This window comes from Apium graveolens, unplaced genomic scaffold, assembly GCF_009905375.1.
Source record: "Apium graveolens cultivar Ventura unplaced genomic scaffold, ASM990537v1 ctg143, whole genome shotgun sequence".
Lineage (NCBI taxonomy): Eukaryota > Viridiplantae > Streptophyta > Magnoliopsida > Apiales > Apiaceae > Apium > Apium graveolens.
The window spans coordinates 94,908-113,212 of record NW_027417235.1 but is presented as its reverse complement, the minus strand read 5'-3'; the positions used below and the strand labels follow the sequence as shown (position 1 = coordinate 113,212).

At 32.8% G+C, this 18,305-nt stretch overlaps 2 protein-coding genes across 2 annotated transcripts; both read left to right on the top strand.

Moving 5' to 3' along the window:
* The first annotated feature begins 243 nt into the window (after nucleotides 1–243).
* On the top strand, nucleotides 244–1,016 carry LOC141699865 (uncharacterized). The gene is made up of 2 exons (XM_074503670.1): nucleotides 244–362; nucleotides 458–1,016. Exons 1-2 carry the CDS (start codon nucleotides 244–246, stop codon nucleotides 1,014–1,016), a joined length of 678 nt encoding a protein of 225 aa, XP_074359771.1.
* A 344-nt stretch (nucleotides 1,017–1,360) lies between these two features.
* LOC141699864 (uncharacterized) lies at nucleotides 1,361–1,750 on the top strand. The gene has a single exon (XM_074503669.1). The coding sequence runs from the start codon at nucleotides 1,361–1,363 to the stop codon at nucleotides 1,748–1,750; it is 390 nt and encodes a 129-aa protein (XP_074359770.1).
* The last annotated feature ends 16,555 nt before the right edge of the window (nucleotides 1,751–18,305 follow it).

The window sequence follows — 18,305 nt, the reverse complement described above, 5'->3', positions numbered from 1 at the left end:
TATGTTCATGAACATAGTAATCTGATCACGAGGAATTCATTGAATCTGATATCTACAAATATTCTAGAAACATCTGTAAGGACATATATATTACATTGTACTTCTTCAGCATGAATATATACAAAAATCATAAGTTTCACATTGATATCAAGAGCTCTGCAGTAGCAACTCAATAAAATTCCTACAAATTGGTATCAGAGTAGTGTTTCGATTCCAATCTGGGATTGAAATAAGAAGTTAAATATGGCATCTACTTCAGTTCCCAGTGGTGAGTCCCAGTCATCAATAACTCCCGTCTTCGATGGTGAAGATTATGTCTACTGGAAGATAAAAATGAAGACTGTTCTACGGGCTGAAGGCTTGTAGAATATCGTGGAGAAAGGCTTTGCAGAACCTGCTGACGAGGCTAGCTTGACAGAAGCAGAATTAAAGAAAATTAAAGCATTTCGTCGCCAAGATGCCAGAGCACTAAGCAAGCTTCAGATGGGTGTCACAAAACTAATTTTTTTAAGGATTTCAAGGGCAACTACGGCAAAAAAAAAGCATGGAAAATCCTCGAGGCTGAATTTCATGAAGATGAGAAGGTGGGAAGTATCAATCTTCAAGCTCTTAAAAAAGATTTCCAGAATCTAAAAATGAAGGAATCTGAAAATATTCAAAGTTATCATGCTCGAGTAATGGAAATTGTGAATCAAATGAGAACTTATGGTGATGATATATCTGACCAACATGTTGTGGAGAAAATCTTGATCAGTTTGACGGACAAGTATGAAAATATCGTTGATGTTATTGAAGAAACTAAAGATCTCACCAAGTTGTCAGTGAAAGAATTGATGGGTTCTCTTCAAGCACATGAAAAAAGAAGATTTAAACAAAAGGAGAAAACAGAGAATACATTTCAGTCAAAGACAAAGGTGAAGGCGCAACCATTTACAAGGAAGGGTGGTACAATCAGGAGCATAAAAAGGCTGATTGGAGGAAAAAGAATGAATATTTTAACAGAAACAAGAAGGTAGATAACAATGACAGAGGTACAAGCTTTAACTCTAAACTATTCTGCAAAATTTGAAAAAAGACTAGTCATATGACATCTAAATGTTGTTTAAGGGGAAACCACAATGTCATTATAGTAATAGATTTGGTCATCTCGAGAAAGATTACAGATTTAAAGTTCGGGAAAGAGCAAATTTTACTGAAGAAAAGGTGGATAACAAAGAGGAAGATTGTTTATTTTATGCATGTCATTCTAGTCACCATGAAGATAATAATGTTTGTTCCTCAATAGTAGCTGCAATAATCATATGTCTGAAAATGAAAAAAAATTGTGCACCTGGATACTATAGTAAATCCAAAGGTGAGAATGGGAAATAGGACATCAGCTCAAGCTAAAGGCAAAGGCACGATTGCTGTCAAAACAAAATCTGGTGTAAAATATATCCGTGATATTCTTCTTGTTCCACATTTGAAAGAAAATTTGTTAAGTGTTGGACAGCTTCTGGAGCATGATTATTGTCTTGTTTTTGAAGATAAGTTTTGCAAGATTTTTGACAAGAAGAACAACAATCAGACCATTCCTAAAGTAAAAATGGAGAGCAATAAAAACTTTCCTATAACATTTGACTACAAAGCTTTAAAGGCTGATGTTGTTGAAGAGTCATGGCTTTGGCATAAAAGATTTTGTCACCTGAACTTTCAGGGATTAAAGCTTCTCAAGCAAAGAAACATGATGGTCGGACTACCAGAATTATAAAGTAAGATGGATCCTTGTGAAGGTTGTATCATGGGAAAACATCACAAAATTCCATTTCCTATAGGGAAGTCATGGAGAGCTAGGGAACGTCTAGAGCTTATACATACCGATATTTGTGGCCCAATGAAGGCTCCTTCTCTGGGAAAACAAAGGTACTTTATCATTTTTATTGACGATTTTACAAGAATGACTTAGATTTATTTTTTGAAGGAAAAGTTAGAACCTTTTACTGTCTTCAGAGATTTAAAACTCTTGTAGAAAAGCAGTCTGGTTCTAGTATAAAGTGCATTCGAAGCGATAGAGGAGGAGAATATACATCTAAAGAATTTGAAGAATACTGTAAAGATGAAGGAATTTAGAAGTAACTAATAGCTGGATATAGTCCGCAACAAAATGGAGTTGCAGAGAGGAAAAATAGAACGATTGTTGAAATGGGCATATCCATGATGAATGAAAAAGGGCTGCCAAAAAGGTTCTGAGCAAAGCTATAAACACGGCTGTATATATCCTTAATAGGTGTCCCACGAAAACTGTACAAAACGTGACACCTTTGGAAGCATGGAGTGGTGAAAAACCTTCGGTAAGTCATTTTAAAAATTTTGGTTGTGTTTGTTATGCTCATATTCCTGCAGAGAAGCGTACTAAATTAGATGATAAAAGTTCAAAATGCATTTTTATCGGATATACTCTTGAGACTAAAGGATACAGACTTTATAATGTCAAAACTAACAAACTGATTGTTAGTAGAGATGTTTTTATTTGATGAAAAAGCAGCCTGGGATTGGAGAGAAAAATAAGAAGACCATATCAGTCATCATAATTCCTCAATAATAAGTGAAGAATGTGAAGAAAGTGATGAAAGAGAAGTACAAGCTCATATATCAGAATCTAGATCTGAGGATGATAATAAATCTCCACCAAGAAAATGGAGGCGATTAAGCGACATCTATCAGACCTGTAATTTTATAGTTGGTGAACCAGAAACCTTTGAAGAAGCAATGAAGCATGATATATGGCAGCAAGCAATGGAAGAAGAGATGCATATGATTGAGAAATTTAAAACATGGGAACTTGTAGACAAGCCTGAAGGAAGAGAAATTATCGGGCTAAAATGGATTTACAAGACTAAGTTAAATCAAATGGAGAAATACAGAAATATAAGGCGAGATTAGTCGCTAAAGGTTTCACTCAGAAGGTTGGTATTGATTTTTCAGAGACATTGTCACCTGTGGCAAGGCTAGAAACTATAAGAACCTTGATTGCTCTTGCAGCACAAAAGAGATGGAAAAATTTTCAGCTTGATGTTAAGTCAGCCTTCTTAAACGAAAAGCTGGATGAGGAAGTTTATGTTGAGCAGCCGCAAGGTTTCTTGGTAGAAGGGGGAGAAATTAAAGTATTAAACTCAAAAAGGCCCTTTATGGTCTAAAACAATCGCCTCGAATTTGGTACAAAGAAATTGATACTTCTTAAAAAATGGATTTCAAATAAGTAAGAGTGAGGCAACCTTATATGTAAAGAAAAATGGAAGCAATTTTCTGATTGTTTGTCTCTATGTAGATGATCTCATCTTTACAGGAAACGATAAAACAATGATGCAAGGCTTTAAAGAACACATGATGAAGGCATATGAGATGAGTGATTTAGGGCTGCTTCACTGCTTTTTGGGTGTCGAAGTAACTCAAAAACCAGAAGGGATTCTTGTTTCACCAAAGAGGTATGCAAAAAGTATTCTTGAAAATTTTAATATGTCACATTGCAAGGCATGTTTCTACACAATTAGTTGTTAGTGAAAAGTTATGAAAAGATGATGGTACATCAAGGGTTGACAGCTCTCCCTATAGAAGTTTAGTTGGTAGCTTGTTGTATCTTACCGCCACAAGGCCTGACATCATGTTTGTTCCTACTTTACTATCACGATTTAAGCAAAATCCTAGTCAAATTCACTTTGGAGCAGCAAAACGAATTTTAAGATACTTGCAAGGAACTCTGGATTATGACATTTGTTACAAGGCTGGAAAAAATTTAAATTTGATTGCTTACTCGGATAGTGATTGGGCTGGAAGTATTGATGACATGAAAAGTACCTCAGGGTACGCATTTTTACTAGGTACAAACATATGTTCTTGGCTGTCAAAAAAGCAAAAGATTATTGCGTAATTATCAGCAGAAGATGAGTATGTAACAGCTGGAAAGGCCACCTCCCAAGCTATTTGGCTAAGAAGAATTCTTGAAGATATTGGCGAAAAGCAAAAGGAAGCAACTATTTTGTTCTGTAATAATAAATCTTCCATCTCTATTGCAAAGAATCCAGTATGTCACGAAAGAACAAAACATATAGCAATCAAGTATCACTTCATCTGGGATGCGGTTGAAGAAGGCGAAATTAGACTACAGTATTACAAGTCTCAAGAACAACTCGCTGATATTTTTACAAAAGCCCTTCACAGAGAGAAGTTCTGCTATCTACGAGATCACATTGGAGTTGTCAAACAAGTGCATTAAGGGGGGTGTTGGAATTAATGCACTTTCACATTCATGTATCTCTAGTATTTTCTAGTAAGATCTGTTTTAATGAACAAATTATATGTTCAGGACCATAGTAATCTGATTATGAAGAATTCATTGAATCTGATATCTACAAATATTCTAGAAACATCTGTAAGGACATATATATTACATTGTACTTTTTCAGCATGAATATATACAAAAATCATAAGTTTCACATTGATATCAGGAGCTCTGCAGTAGCAACTCAATAAAATTCCTACATGCTCAAATGCACAGCAGTGGTCGGTACCTGCTTTTTCCTTCTGGTTTTTAAATTTTAGGACTATGGTAACCGAAAGAATATACAATTTGTTCTTATTTGAGTTGTGTGCTACCTTCCCCTGTATTCCCCTATGTTATTATACAATATATGCACTGTAATGTGTATAATTTGTAACTGTTAAGTTCTTGCTGATTTTAGTTATCAAACTGCACATGTATTATGTATGTTATTAATTGTGTAATGATGATATGTTCATGATCAGTTTATATATGTATATATGTGTGTTTTATCTAGCAGACAACATGGCATCAAGACTACAAAAGGGAAAGGCTAAAGTGACTGCATCCGAAAGGAGTACCAGTGGAAGGGCTGGCAGTTCTATCAGAGCATACGCTAACTTTCCGCAGTTCTTCCATTGCACACACAAATCAAGTAGATTCTTTTAACGCTTTCAAAATAATTTTACAAGATCCTCCAAATATCATAAAATACTGTTTACCACATAGTACCTAAATACAAGACAAAGGTAAGAACTAGCTCTCAATTTGTCACTTTCTCCTTTCATTTCGTCATCCTGGGTTAAAGTACAGTAAGACTAATAATTACACTTAAAGCAAAGGGACGTGGGTATAATAACTCTGAAGGAGGAGCCACCCAAGCATGAATAAAGTAACCTTACATGAGTGATTGTAAATTCAAGATACTTGTAAGAATGTGGTCACATTTACTGATAATCCCGAATCACCCCGGGACCTTCTCCTTGCCGGGCCAGGACTCAGACTCCTTTTGGACGGAAACGGCGACGGCGTGCGGTGTTGCTGTAGGGTGGGAACCTACAAAACAGAACCGGAGGGGGGGTGGCGTCCCCGCGGCACCTCCGGCGTGAGAATGAGAAAGGGTTTTAAGGAGAAGAAGGGCAAAACAGGGATTATGCGAATATATCTTATGGTGAACGCGTGTGTGTATGTATGTATAGGTGAGAGAGGGTATGTGAGATCGTAACCTGTAACCTTCCTTCTGTTCTCCCTTTTATAGGCCTCTCCCTAGGGTTTAGGGGTTTGCACCTTTTAATGTGGACCGTGGGTTTGCCTTTTGGACTGTAGGGCATCTGGACGTCTGGGATGCGTCAGAGTACTATTAGATCCGAACCGTAGGAATGTCCTGGATCCCGGGTATCTGGACGGTGGTGATGTTGCCACGTGTCCTGGGTTCCTCAAGGTCAAAGTTAAATGCGTCAGAGTACTATCAGATCCGGACCGTAGGAACGTTCTGGATCCCGGGTACCTGGACGGTGGTGATGTTGTCACGTGTCCTGGGCTCCCCAAGGTCAGAGCTGAGTATTTCCTAGGCTCTTGTACTTGGGCCCTGGGCCTCTACTATTAGGCGTGAATTATTATAGGCTATCATTTACTAATTAGTATACTAGGATGAACTAAGTACTGTAGATTTACAACCATTAGGTGAGTAAAATAAGCCATGTTGTCCGCAAAGAATTTCAATTAGTTCTACTCTAATATCAAGTATTATTGATAATACCATAATACTAGTAAAATAATTTTATCGATATATTTATTGCTTGCAGGCAATCGAAGAAGAAAATGAAGAATTTATGGACGGACAAATTTCTAAATTTGATGAGTAGTGACGCAGGTGCAGTCTCGAAAGTCATTATTGCGGTGATGCTAAAATATTACCATCTGGATCTGGAAATTAAACATGTTGTAGTGTTTTTCTTGTTTTAATGCTACAACTTAACTTTAGTGGACTGGTAATGAACTGTTATTTTATGTTTTCAAAGTCTGGTGACTTAAATTTGATGATGGGAAGTAGCTGTGTTTTTCCATGTATGGTAATGAACTTAAGTAGTTTATATTTTCATTTGGCATGGATGTTGACAAATGGTGAACTACGGAATGTTGTGTTGCTTTTTATTTAAGTTGGTATATTTAATTTTCTAGTTTTTTTCGTTAGGTTTATTGTTTTATAGTTTATGCTTTCAAATTTTAGATTATGATTTTTTGTACAGAAGCGAGTTGTAGCATAGTGTTGATTTTGGTATAGTAGCAGGTGGCAGAAGTAGTGTGGCACACCTGGTTATTTTTCCCTAAATTGTTCCCAGAAAAGTCACCATCCACAAGCTATTACTGACTAGTTCGTATTTAATATATACACAGAAATCCGACCATATTCATTGAGTAGTGGTCGTTTATTATTGGTCAGAAAAAAGTTCATCATTTAAACATTATTGACCAATTTTTTGTGACCAACCATGGTAGTTATAACATGATGTGGCAATCGTGGTGGATGTCATGTCTTAAGTGGGGCCAAGAAGTGACAACTATAAAATGATAACCGACTGTTCATGCTGGTCAGATGGCGGTTGGTAATAACTGTTATAACCAACCGACTGAGGGCTCATTTACGACATGGTTTTAACCGACCACTCCTATCGATTGGTTGTGGTCGGTTTTGACCCTCATTTCCAACCGAGTAAGCTCATTTCTGACCAAATTTAGTAGTCAGAAATGTGCGATTTTTTTGTAGTGATTTAAACTTAATACATAATCAAATTTGAATACATAATGGCCGACGGTTTATCTTTGAAGAAAAATGATACTTTGATTAAATTTTGTTGAAAATTAAGAATTGTGGCCTTCGCCCAATTTATTACTTTCCTTGCTGATAAAATTGGATATTGGTATTTTCGTAAACAAATATGTACATAAATTTTAATAAATGAATACAAATGTGTGTATGTTTAAATTTTAAGATTTATGGTAAAAAAAACTTTAGGACTAAGTAGTTTCATAGTGTCATGATCTAACATCAACTATTATAAAATTTGTATATATGCTTGCGGAATGTAATATATTTTTTATTACGAGAAATTATTTTCATCTGTGTAAAGTCTAATTTCTTATAAGGAAGAGTGTGTATTTTATAGCAGATATGAGACACAAGTATAATCAAAACTCAGATGTTAATAAAATATATACATGTTATATAGTTGAAAATTATAGTATGGTGTGAGATGAACTTTCTTTCAATTTTGTATCAGACAACTAATAGATGACTTTCGTAAAAGATGTATTTTATAGTGTTTAATAATTTTAAATTCTAAAATTATAACCGTATAGTATGAAAATTCATTATTTGACAAGATTATTGTTCATCGATTATGAAAAAATGGAGTTAATTTCTAATATCATGTATGTAGCTTGGGTCTCTTAATTGGGTCTCTTAATTTATTTTTGGGTCTCTTAATTTATTTTTTATGTACCTTGTCCAGGTAGCCCAGCCCAATCCACAATTTAACTTAATTGGCCCAATATGTATACAAGTTTGGAGGCGTATAAAAAATACATACAAAAATAAATCCCGAGACTAAAAGAACAAACCCGAAGCTGGGGAGTGGGAGACAAAAGCAGAACACAAAAACAGAGCACGAGGAGCAGCAGAGGTTCAAGAAATTTAAAGTAAACATTCAATAAAAAGTTTGTAATCTTCTAAACAGGTTGTCCTCTACTGTAATACTTATCTATTTAGTTAGTTTATTTTTTTCATGTTATCTAGATTTTAATTAGGGGTAAGTTTATCACAAATTTGGGGGTTTTTGTGTACTTTTTGTTAGTACTTTTAACTTTTGTGTATCAAATTATTGAATGTTAATTGTTTAATAGTGATGCAGAGATATTTTTCTAAAAGAAAGATGGACGATGTAGTTAATCAAGAACCTAATTCGTGACTCGAACTAGTGCAAGTGTTCATCCATGTGTAAATTTAGATGACATACCAACCGATCCGCGTAAAATAAAATCCTTGTACTTTTAATGTCCATTGTTTTCCTCATCAATTATAACCCGCACTTATTTGTGGTATAAAGAAAGAAAGAAAGATATCAATATTTTTTACACAAATATCTACCATTATAAATATTGTTTTCAGATCTCGTAAACGTCAAGACTTGCTTCGTGACAAACAAGTCAAGAAGTTATTTAAGGGATTTATAGTGATGAGATTGTTACCTGGAAGGGATTAAATCAATAATTAACTTTAAAAAAACTGGGATGATACACGTTGGGGTTCTCATTACTCAAGTTTGTTGAGTTTAATTAGATTGTTTAATCCGGTTAATAGTGTACTTGAACATATTGTGGAGAACACGGATGATCAAGGTATTCGAGTTAATGTTGAATTAATGTTGTTAACAATGAACAACTTTGATGTGTATTTTTCTTACACTGGATGAAAAACATCTTGGGGATTAGTGATGGGCTATCATGTGCCTTGTAAAGAAAAGATCAAGATATTTTAAATGCAATGAATCTTGTTAATATCACTAAATCTTTTCTTAAAACAATGAGGAGAGATGGAAGAGAGGACTTTATGAAAGAAGTTACATCATTTTGTGTAAAACATGAGATTGTCCTTCTTTACATGAATGCAAGTTTTAAGGATCCAAGAAGACCTTTAAGAAAGTCTGAGGTGTTGAAAAATACCATGTTTATCATAACGACAAGTTTGTGGATATTTTAGAAAAGCAAGTTAAGGGATTGAATGATCAATTTAGTGAAATTGGTACTGAATTACTTTTAGACATGCCACACCTTGATCCAAAAAATTCTTTTCGTGCTTTTGATAAGGAGAAGTTGATCAAATTTACAAAATTGTATCCTTTCGAATTTTCTCCTACACAAATTATGGAGCTTGAAACGGCACTTCCGGTTTACTTTGAAGATGCAAGTCATGATGATAGGTTCTCTACATAAATGGAATTGCGGGACTTCGCAAAAAATGGTTAAAACCGGAAAGCATTTGTTTCATCAATTAGTATATCTACTTATAAAGTTAGCTATGCTTTTACTTGTGGAAACCACTGGAGTTGAGAGATCCTTCTCTGCTATGAATATTGTAAAGACTAGGCTTCGATATAGAATTGGAGATGAGTGGCTAAATGATATATTAGTCACTTATGTTGAACGGGATATTTTTTTAACCATTAAGACGGATGATGTACTTCAAAGATTTCAAAATATGAAATCTCGTAGAATAGCGTTGTGATTTGTAAGTTTAAGTATGTAAAGCCTTATTGATATTATAAGAATTTTGATTGCAAATTATATATAAAGAAATTATTGTACATTTAGGCCCTCCCGTGTATAAATATCCTGCGTCGGCCACTGTATTTATATTTATATATGCACGTGTATAATAATATGTATGTATGTGAGTAACAATGAAGAATCAAAACTCGGCGGCTCCAAAACCTTGCGACTAATCCTCCGATGATGTATAACAAGGCTTTGATTTTCTCAAGTAACACAACATGCCTTCCATAAAATCTTGGTTGATTTATAGAGGACAGAGAATTGCATCAATCAGATTAAACTAGAACTTATTAATTAATATTACAAGAGAAGAGAGTGTTACTTGCAAAAACAGAAAGACTAGTCGATACCCCGAGATTGCAAAGAAAGCAAACAATGTTGCCATCTTAATTGATTCGATTGAGGCTTTAACGCAAACTGGTCAGACAAAAAGGACTTAAATAATCTAATGAACGAAGATTTTCACGGCATATGTAAGTCCTATGTAAAGAAATCATGGGCAAATGTATTATCTCGTTTACTTGCAGATTATAGGACCAAATTTTTTATGTTGAGTTTTTACATATTTTAACATATCACTGTATATATCATTTTTTACCTAGAATACACATATTTGTGAATACACAGGCCAAGATCTTTTGCGGAAACAAGCTATTCATTCTTTTGAATGGGATAAGGCTACATACATTATACCCTTCATAGACACTAGTTATGTGGTATATACCGGGTACGTAACGTATGACATGGTATAATATGTATGTATGTTTATATGTATGTATGTTTGTATTTTTTTGAATTTTAAATATCTGAAAATGAGTTATACGATAATTAGTTTGAAATAAGTATATATTGTGAACTTATAATCCAAGTGTTATACAGATATAAATAAGAATACAATATTTGTTATTTCGTTCGAATTTAATTTTCTTTTGTTATAAGTGTAATAATTAAAATGTGATATGCAACATAATAAATACGATAATAACCTAGGAACTTGAGTGTGGATATTATTTTGGTATTTTGAACTAACAGTTTTGTTTGATAAAGAGGTTTTGACAGTCAAAATTAGAGATAAGGAAACTAAAAAAACAAAAGTATACTCTATTCAAGTTATTATAGTATTTTTACGAACAAACAAAAGATTCATTAAAATATCGGAATCCGGCCCCGACAAACTTCTGAACTTTCAACTATAATTTGATTGTCAAACAAAATTGAAGCTAAACAAATAGCCATTTTATTTGGACATCAGTTAACATATATAATATCCAAAAAATATTACAATGACGTCTAGATCAATGAAAAATCCTTCACTAGTTGTGAAACTAGTAACACCTATACATAAGTATCATTTGTAGCCCAATTTTAATAATTATGAGTTGCATCAACTGAAATTGGAGGAATTAATATCCCAAGAATATGAACAATTTTTGTTGTGAAATGTGAGTTATTGCCATATCCACCATGCTCCGAGGTTCAATACAATTCTTACAGATCTCACAAAATATCAAATAAATCTTTCTCACAGAAACTATAGAACCGTAATATGGCCAATAAAAACATCAAAGTATGACACAATAACTTCCTAAAAAATGGGCACGATTAACAATCTTTAAAATAACATACTCAACAAGATCTTATTCAAAAAGAATTAGATCTCGGCTATATTGAAAAATTGATAAATAAAAGAAAATGGAGAGCAAGGGGGATGGGGTGAAGGATCAGAAAGTGGAGAATGGGTATGGTAGTCGACTATCAACACTAGAGTTTTAACTAATACGGTTATTATAATTTAGTATATATTAGATTAAGATTGTTCTTAAATTTAAACTTTTATCATATATATAAGAGCAAAAGATAATAAGAGAATAGATAAAAATTGGCATTATAGGATTTTCTTTTAGCATGACATTAAAACTTTTAATATAATTATGAAAACAAAATATTGCACATGTTAAATTTTATTGAAATTATTTGTATAACTGTGATGAAATTATCTAATTTCCTATTTAAAACATATTTTTAGGAAAACTAGATACACATGATTTTTAGAACAATGTACATGTTCTGTAAGTAAATTTGTATAATATATAATTTAGAATCACTTTATGTATTCTCAACTAAAATAGGGAACAAGAACTTGCCCCACAAAAGGAAATTGCCCCTTAATTTACAAAATTGACTAAATTGTCACTTTAGTCAATCTAATTTTATTTTCTTATTAAATTTTTCTTACCATTGTCGATCAAATAAAGTACTACCAAGATTGCAATCTCTATCTATATCAATGTATTTAGTCTCTTTGAAGAATACATGTTTCACAAGCAGGATATGCATCCATGAAATATAAAGGTAGCTTGGTGGCTTTGAGAAGAAGTAGCAAACTCGTTTGCCAAGAGTATCAATCAGTAATTCATTGTTAAATCTTCAGCAATCATTGCATTTAAATAAGGTTCAAATATTTATTACATTTGTGAAATTTAAAACAAGAAAAAAAAATAGAAAAGGTGAAATCGCCACAAGATATTTGTGAAAATTAAACTGAATGAATTACAAATGACGAGAACATTCATGCCAGGAACATGAAGTTTTTCCAAAAACTCAGAGATTCCCATTACCGGCATCCCAATATCAGCAATTACCAGTTCATAATAGTTAATCCGTTCTTGAAACATTTCCATTGCTGATTCTGCAATTGTCAATAAATATCAATGAATTTTTGAGCCACATAATTTTTGTAAAAAAGAATATCAATACATTCTATGTTTCAGTTAATGTCTAATAATCTGTGGATGAGAACACCATAACACATATAGATATGTTAATATTTATTATCCAAAGGAAATTATATGCAATTACATAGAATGGTGGAGGTTATTTATTTTTCATGGAGCATTTTCTTCATTGTTTGTAGCATATATCTTGTATCTATGTATTGAGATAAGAAAATGTATAGTAAGTGGCTTTTACAATGAATAAATCACATTGCAATTGAAAATATTAGAAATACTTGTGCATAATAGGACAAAATGCAAACTATATATAGTTGAACCTTTTTCTGCATAACTCCATTTATAAATCACATATAAAGAATTTTGATGGAGGACATTACTAACAATAATTGAAATGCTATAATCTTATTTCTTGGAAAAAATTAAGATCCAACATCATGATTTAGGTAAATAGATATTAGATAAATTTGTGCATTATAAAAAATCAATGTGAAATAAATTAGGATATCTTACCGGTTTGAATCATAAAAAGACAACTTGATAAGTATTTTCTCAACAGTAGATAAGGTTGATTTAGATAGTGAAAATAACAAATTGGGTAAAAAAATTGGCGATCAATTATATTAAATTGGAGAAATACGTAGAGTTTCTCAAAAAGAAAGAGATGAAGAGGTGAATTTAGGAAAAAATGACATGAAACACAACATGGAATGAAGAATTAGTAATGTAAGAAATGAATATTTATCAAGCAAGTTGAAAGGTGTAGAAAAGTCAAGAAGGTACTAGAATTGGGTTGACTTACATATAAAGTGCCAATACATGGTCCCAGTTACAAATTGGGTCAAAATTATAACTAGATGAAGCTATCTGTTAGAATTCAATATAAGTAAACAAAAGTTCACAAACCCAAGAATCAAAAAAGCCCAATTCATTTATTGGTCAAATATGTAGTGAACTGAATCTAATTATCATTATACAAAAAATATAGTGTCTTAATTTTTTTTATTTTTTCCCTTATCTTAATTTTCTATTCTTATAACTAATATTACTACTCCCTCCGTCCAACCAAATTTTTTATATTGGGGAAGCGGTTCGGCGTGCACTTTAAGACTCTTTTAAAATATAGTTGTCTTAATTTTTTTTTAAAATAATGTCCAAATTTTTATAAAAAATAACTTTAAAAATAAATTATGGAACTATACATAATAGGAGCCTTAAAATGCGCATGAGAGAAAAATATGTAAATAAAATAGATTGATGACAAAATTGGAACTCATTAATAAAGTTTTTGCCAACAAAGTGTTGGTGCAGTACTTTAGCTCGTGTCCCACCTACGGAAGGTCACGAGTTCGACTCCTAGCGTGTACGTGTGTGATTAATTTTCAAAAAAAAATGTGCATGAGAAAACAACATGTAAATAAATGAGTGAGATGGAGGGAGTAGTTTGTGTGTGTGATTAATTTTTAAAAAAATGTGCATGAGAGAACAACATGTAAATAAATGAGTGAGATGAAGGGAGTAGTTTGTTTGTATATAAAATATACTCAGAGATCTATTCTTAGAGTGTAGATTGAAAAAAATTACTGCATATAGACTAATTAATATTGATCGTGACTTTTTTTACTATTAAATAAAATGTGAGAAAACCTATATTGCACCATATAACTAATTACGTTGATAGTTTTTTATCACCACAAGCACATTATTTATGTAATTTCAGTACATACCAATACATTTCATTACATATATGAATAAAATTAAGCAAGCACATAATGGAGAAAAATTATCCTACAATGAGGACCCTCTAACAAACAATTGAATATCATCTTTTTCTAAGTTTACGATCATGTTAAGGGTTCTACTCAATATTTTCATAATATTTTTTCAAACTTGACAAAGAAAAATTAAATTTTATGATTCTATAAAGTATTATACTCAGTTTTGCAAGGGCATTATGACACTTGTTATGAGAAATTGATGATATCAAACAGATTCTATTAGAAGTTCATTTCAGAACTTATATATCAACGGATGCTGATGACAACATCAACGGATGATAGGATTTCAACGGATGATGATATGAACGGATAATGAAATCAGTATTTGTCAAATCAGTTGATCTTCAAGGAGGAAAAGGAAACAGGAACTCAAGGCGGTGAAGGAATTTATCTCAGAAATAATAGTATAGGTTTCCTTATTGTTAATAGAATATGATTCCTTATACATTGGTAGATGTGCTCTATATAAAGCACAAATTGGGTTCATGCAATAAGTATTGCGACATTATTATATCTTTCGCATAACCTAGCAGCTCTCAAGGATATTTGTTCATCCTTTCGAGAGAGTACATGTGTAATAAGTTTTTATCAGTTAATATAAAAACTGTTAATTTTGTTGAAGTTTTGTCGAATAGATTGTGTTAACTGTATTCACCCCCCCCCTCTACATTTGATTAAGGGACTAACAATTGGTATAAGAGCTTGTTGTTAACGTACAAACAGTTTAGGATCTGAAGATCAATCTACGATGGCAGACAAAGAAGAAGAGACGCAGAATCCGAAGCCACAACCCCATCCAGATCACAGATAAGCAGCAACATGAGTAGGTATGAATCAATCAAGGTGCCTATCCTGAAGATACATGAATATCCAATCTGGAAAGTCAGGATGGCCATGTGTTTGGAAGCCACAGATTCTGAATACCTAAGCAGGATCTATGATGGTCCTCATAAACTAATGAAGGTAGTTGTTTCGCTTACAGAAGAACCAGAGAAGATGATAGATAAAGACAGAAAGGAGTATACTCTTGAAGATATCTCGTCTATCATGTAGGATGCTAAGGTTAGATATATCTTGCACAACAGTCTTGATAGTGTTATGTCCAACAAAGTCATTGGATAAAAAACAATAAAAAGATATAGGATGCTTTAGAAGTAAAGTGTCAAGCTACAACTGCTATCAAAAAGAGCAGGAGGACAGTACTTACTCAAAAATATGAGCACTTTGAATCAAGGGAAAATGAGTCCCTAACTGAGATCTATGACAGATTTCAGAAGTTGCTAATGACTTATCCCTTGTCAACAAAGAATATGATTTGGAGGACTTAAACTTGAAGTTCCTATTTGCTCTCCCTGAAAAGTGGGATGCTAAAGTCACATCAATCAGGGATAACTATAATCTTGATATCACACCTCTAGATGAGATCTATGGAGTTCTGAAAACTCATGAACTAGAGATAGAGCAAAGGAGCAAGAGGAAAGTATCAAAAGCTAGACCAGTTGCACTCAAAGTTGAGGAGAAGCCAAAGGAGAAAGCTAGGAGGAAAAGCTACTCCAAAGGGAAAGTCATGATTGCTAAGTCAGATACTGAATCATCAAATTCTGATGATCACTCAAATCCTGATACTAAATCAGATACTGATAGTGATCATAACAACAATGGAGATACGGATCAAATGGTTGCCCTACAGGTTAAAAGTTTCAAGAAGATGGTCTACAAAAACTTCAAGAAAGGGAGAAGACTTTCCAGAAAAGGTTCCAGTTCCTCAAACTATGATAAGAGGAACAACAGAAGAGATACTGATTGGAAGGAAACTAGATCTGGAAAACCTGATAAGTCAAAAGAGAGATGTTACAACTGTGATGGACTTGGATACTTTGCAGCTGACTGCAGAAAACCCAGAGCTGAGAAGAAATAAGCTTTGATCTCAAATAAGAAAAACTAAGATGATTCATCAGACCCAGTTGATGGGATCAATTATGCTCTTATGGCAAATGCTAATGTTGAGACCGACAATGTTGAATTAAAGGTACCTCAGTCTACTCTTGTATTTGCTACTGGTGATATTTATTTTCCTACTATGAAGAAGTTGTTAAGAAGTATCACCGTCAAAATCATGGATTTTTCCCTATTAGTGGAAGAGGTACACTTTTAAGGTTCTATACTAGTGTTTCATGGAGATTTATGATGTTATGCTTATATCACTTGTTTCATCACAACTAAGCATTCGTTAACCCAGTGATTGCTTTGTGTGACCCTTGTTAAAAAAGATATGCTTTGAAATATCTATCCATCATAATGTGTATGAAAAAAGCTAAATAGGATCGGAAGGATTACTTTTGTGTAAACGAGTGATGTAAACTATAAGTATATGTTAAAGAACAAGGATCCCAAAATAAGGGAGAGTATGGGTGGGTGAATGACTAGTTTCAAAAAAACTGTTCTTTACTTAATTTTTAAACTTAAAACTCAGAATGCAAAATATCAAAGTAGATATCAAACAAGTGCAAACACGATAAATTTTATCCAGCTTACTTTATATAAATTGAAGTAATCTAATACTACAATTCCAATTAAATAATAGTATTTTCTTGACTTCTACTCAAGAACAATACTCTCGAGTTGGCTTGCAAATAAAAGAAAATTACAACTTGAAAATCACTTTGTTCCACACTTACTAAATATGGGGTGTGTGCTCTATTAATAAAGCAATGTACTACAAATTATGCACACACATTTACAGTAAGTTGTCCTATCTGCAAGGAGACATGCTAAAACTTTATGAGGGCCACTTTGATTCTGTTATACGCCCCTGATCTTTAGCTGTGCATTTTTTTTTCTTTTTTCACCAATTTAGGTATAGATTTGACACATGTTCATGGATCATCTTTATTTACAATGTGTTGTAGTGATTTGTTTCTTCATTTCTGAAAATTTTACCTTCATTTGTCTTATTGTAAAATGACTAAGTAAAGATATCGTTAACTCTGATTTCCTTTGACTTCATGATATAGTTCATTTTGGACTTCATGATCTAGTATAATTTTGGACTTCTTCCCCGTATGTCGTTATACCAATCAATCGATCGGGCCGGAATTTACAGAAACCTACGTTTGTCAATTGATCGTTAGCAATCGAAAGTGGAACTCAGTCCATATGGTGTAATACTGGACTTCATGATATAACATCATTTTTGACTTCACGATCTAGTACAAAATTGGACTTCTCAATATGGCTTTGAACTGGACTTCACTATATGGATTTGGTGGAATTCACGACATAGCTTTTCTGGACTTCACGATATTTAACTTAGAGAAATTTATGCAACTTGTTATCTTTAAAAAGCTTACCTAATCGAACTTCTACCAAATTGATTTATTTTATGATTAATATTTACCAGAATATGTTGCATAGAAATCCCTAAACTACTATAACATTTGAGGTCTCTAGAAAAGTGTAAAAGATAAGTAAATTACAACCTATCACTTAATCCAAATGGTAGAATCTATTTGACTATGTAAAGTGACATTATCACTTGAGTAGGTTTGTTAATAATCTCCCCCAAATTATGAGTAAGATTCTTAGGAACAATTTCAAGTCTACTAATAAGCCTAGATAAAAGATAAATATTAAGATGTATGAAATTCAAGTATAGTGTATTTACTTTTGATATAAAACTAGAACTTACAGAGTACGATTTTCCACCCTTATTTTCCATAGGAATTCTGATAGGAAGATTGACATACTTGCAATTTCAATCTCATGAGCTCTCAAAAATACATATGTAATTATAAGTTATTAATATACAATTTTGGAGTAGTAATAAGTATATAATTTTAAGTAATCAATGAGCTACATGTAATTAATATATTTTATTAAATTTAATATTTATGAAGGGTGATCAAATAATTTTTAATAAATAAATTGTCTCAAAGTAATTTCTAGTGCAGCTTTTAGGAACTCCCGGCCTTCTATATATTTCTAATAATTTGAGTTTTGTTATATTGGCCATGATCATTTTGGAATATTGAAGGTAGGACTCCTGAATCTTATAACTTTCTTGTAACAAACAACGTAGAAAAAAAAAGGCAAAGAAATAAAATTCTGGTATGGAAGTCTTTTATTGATCAAAAACAATTGTAGAAGTACAACATATAGGTTCCCCAA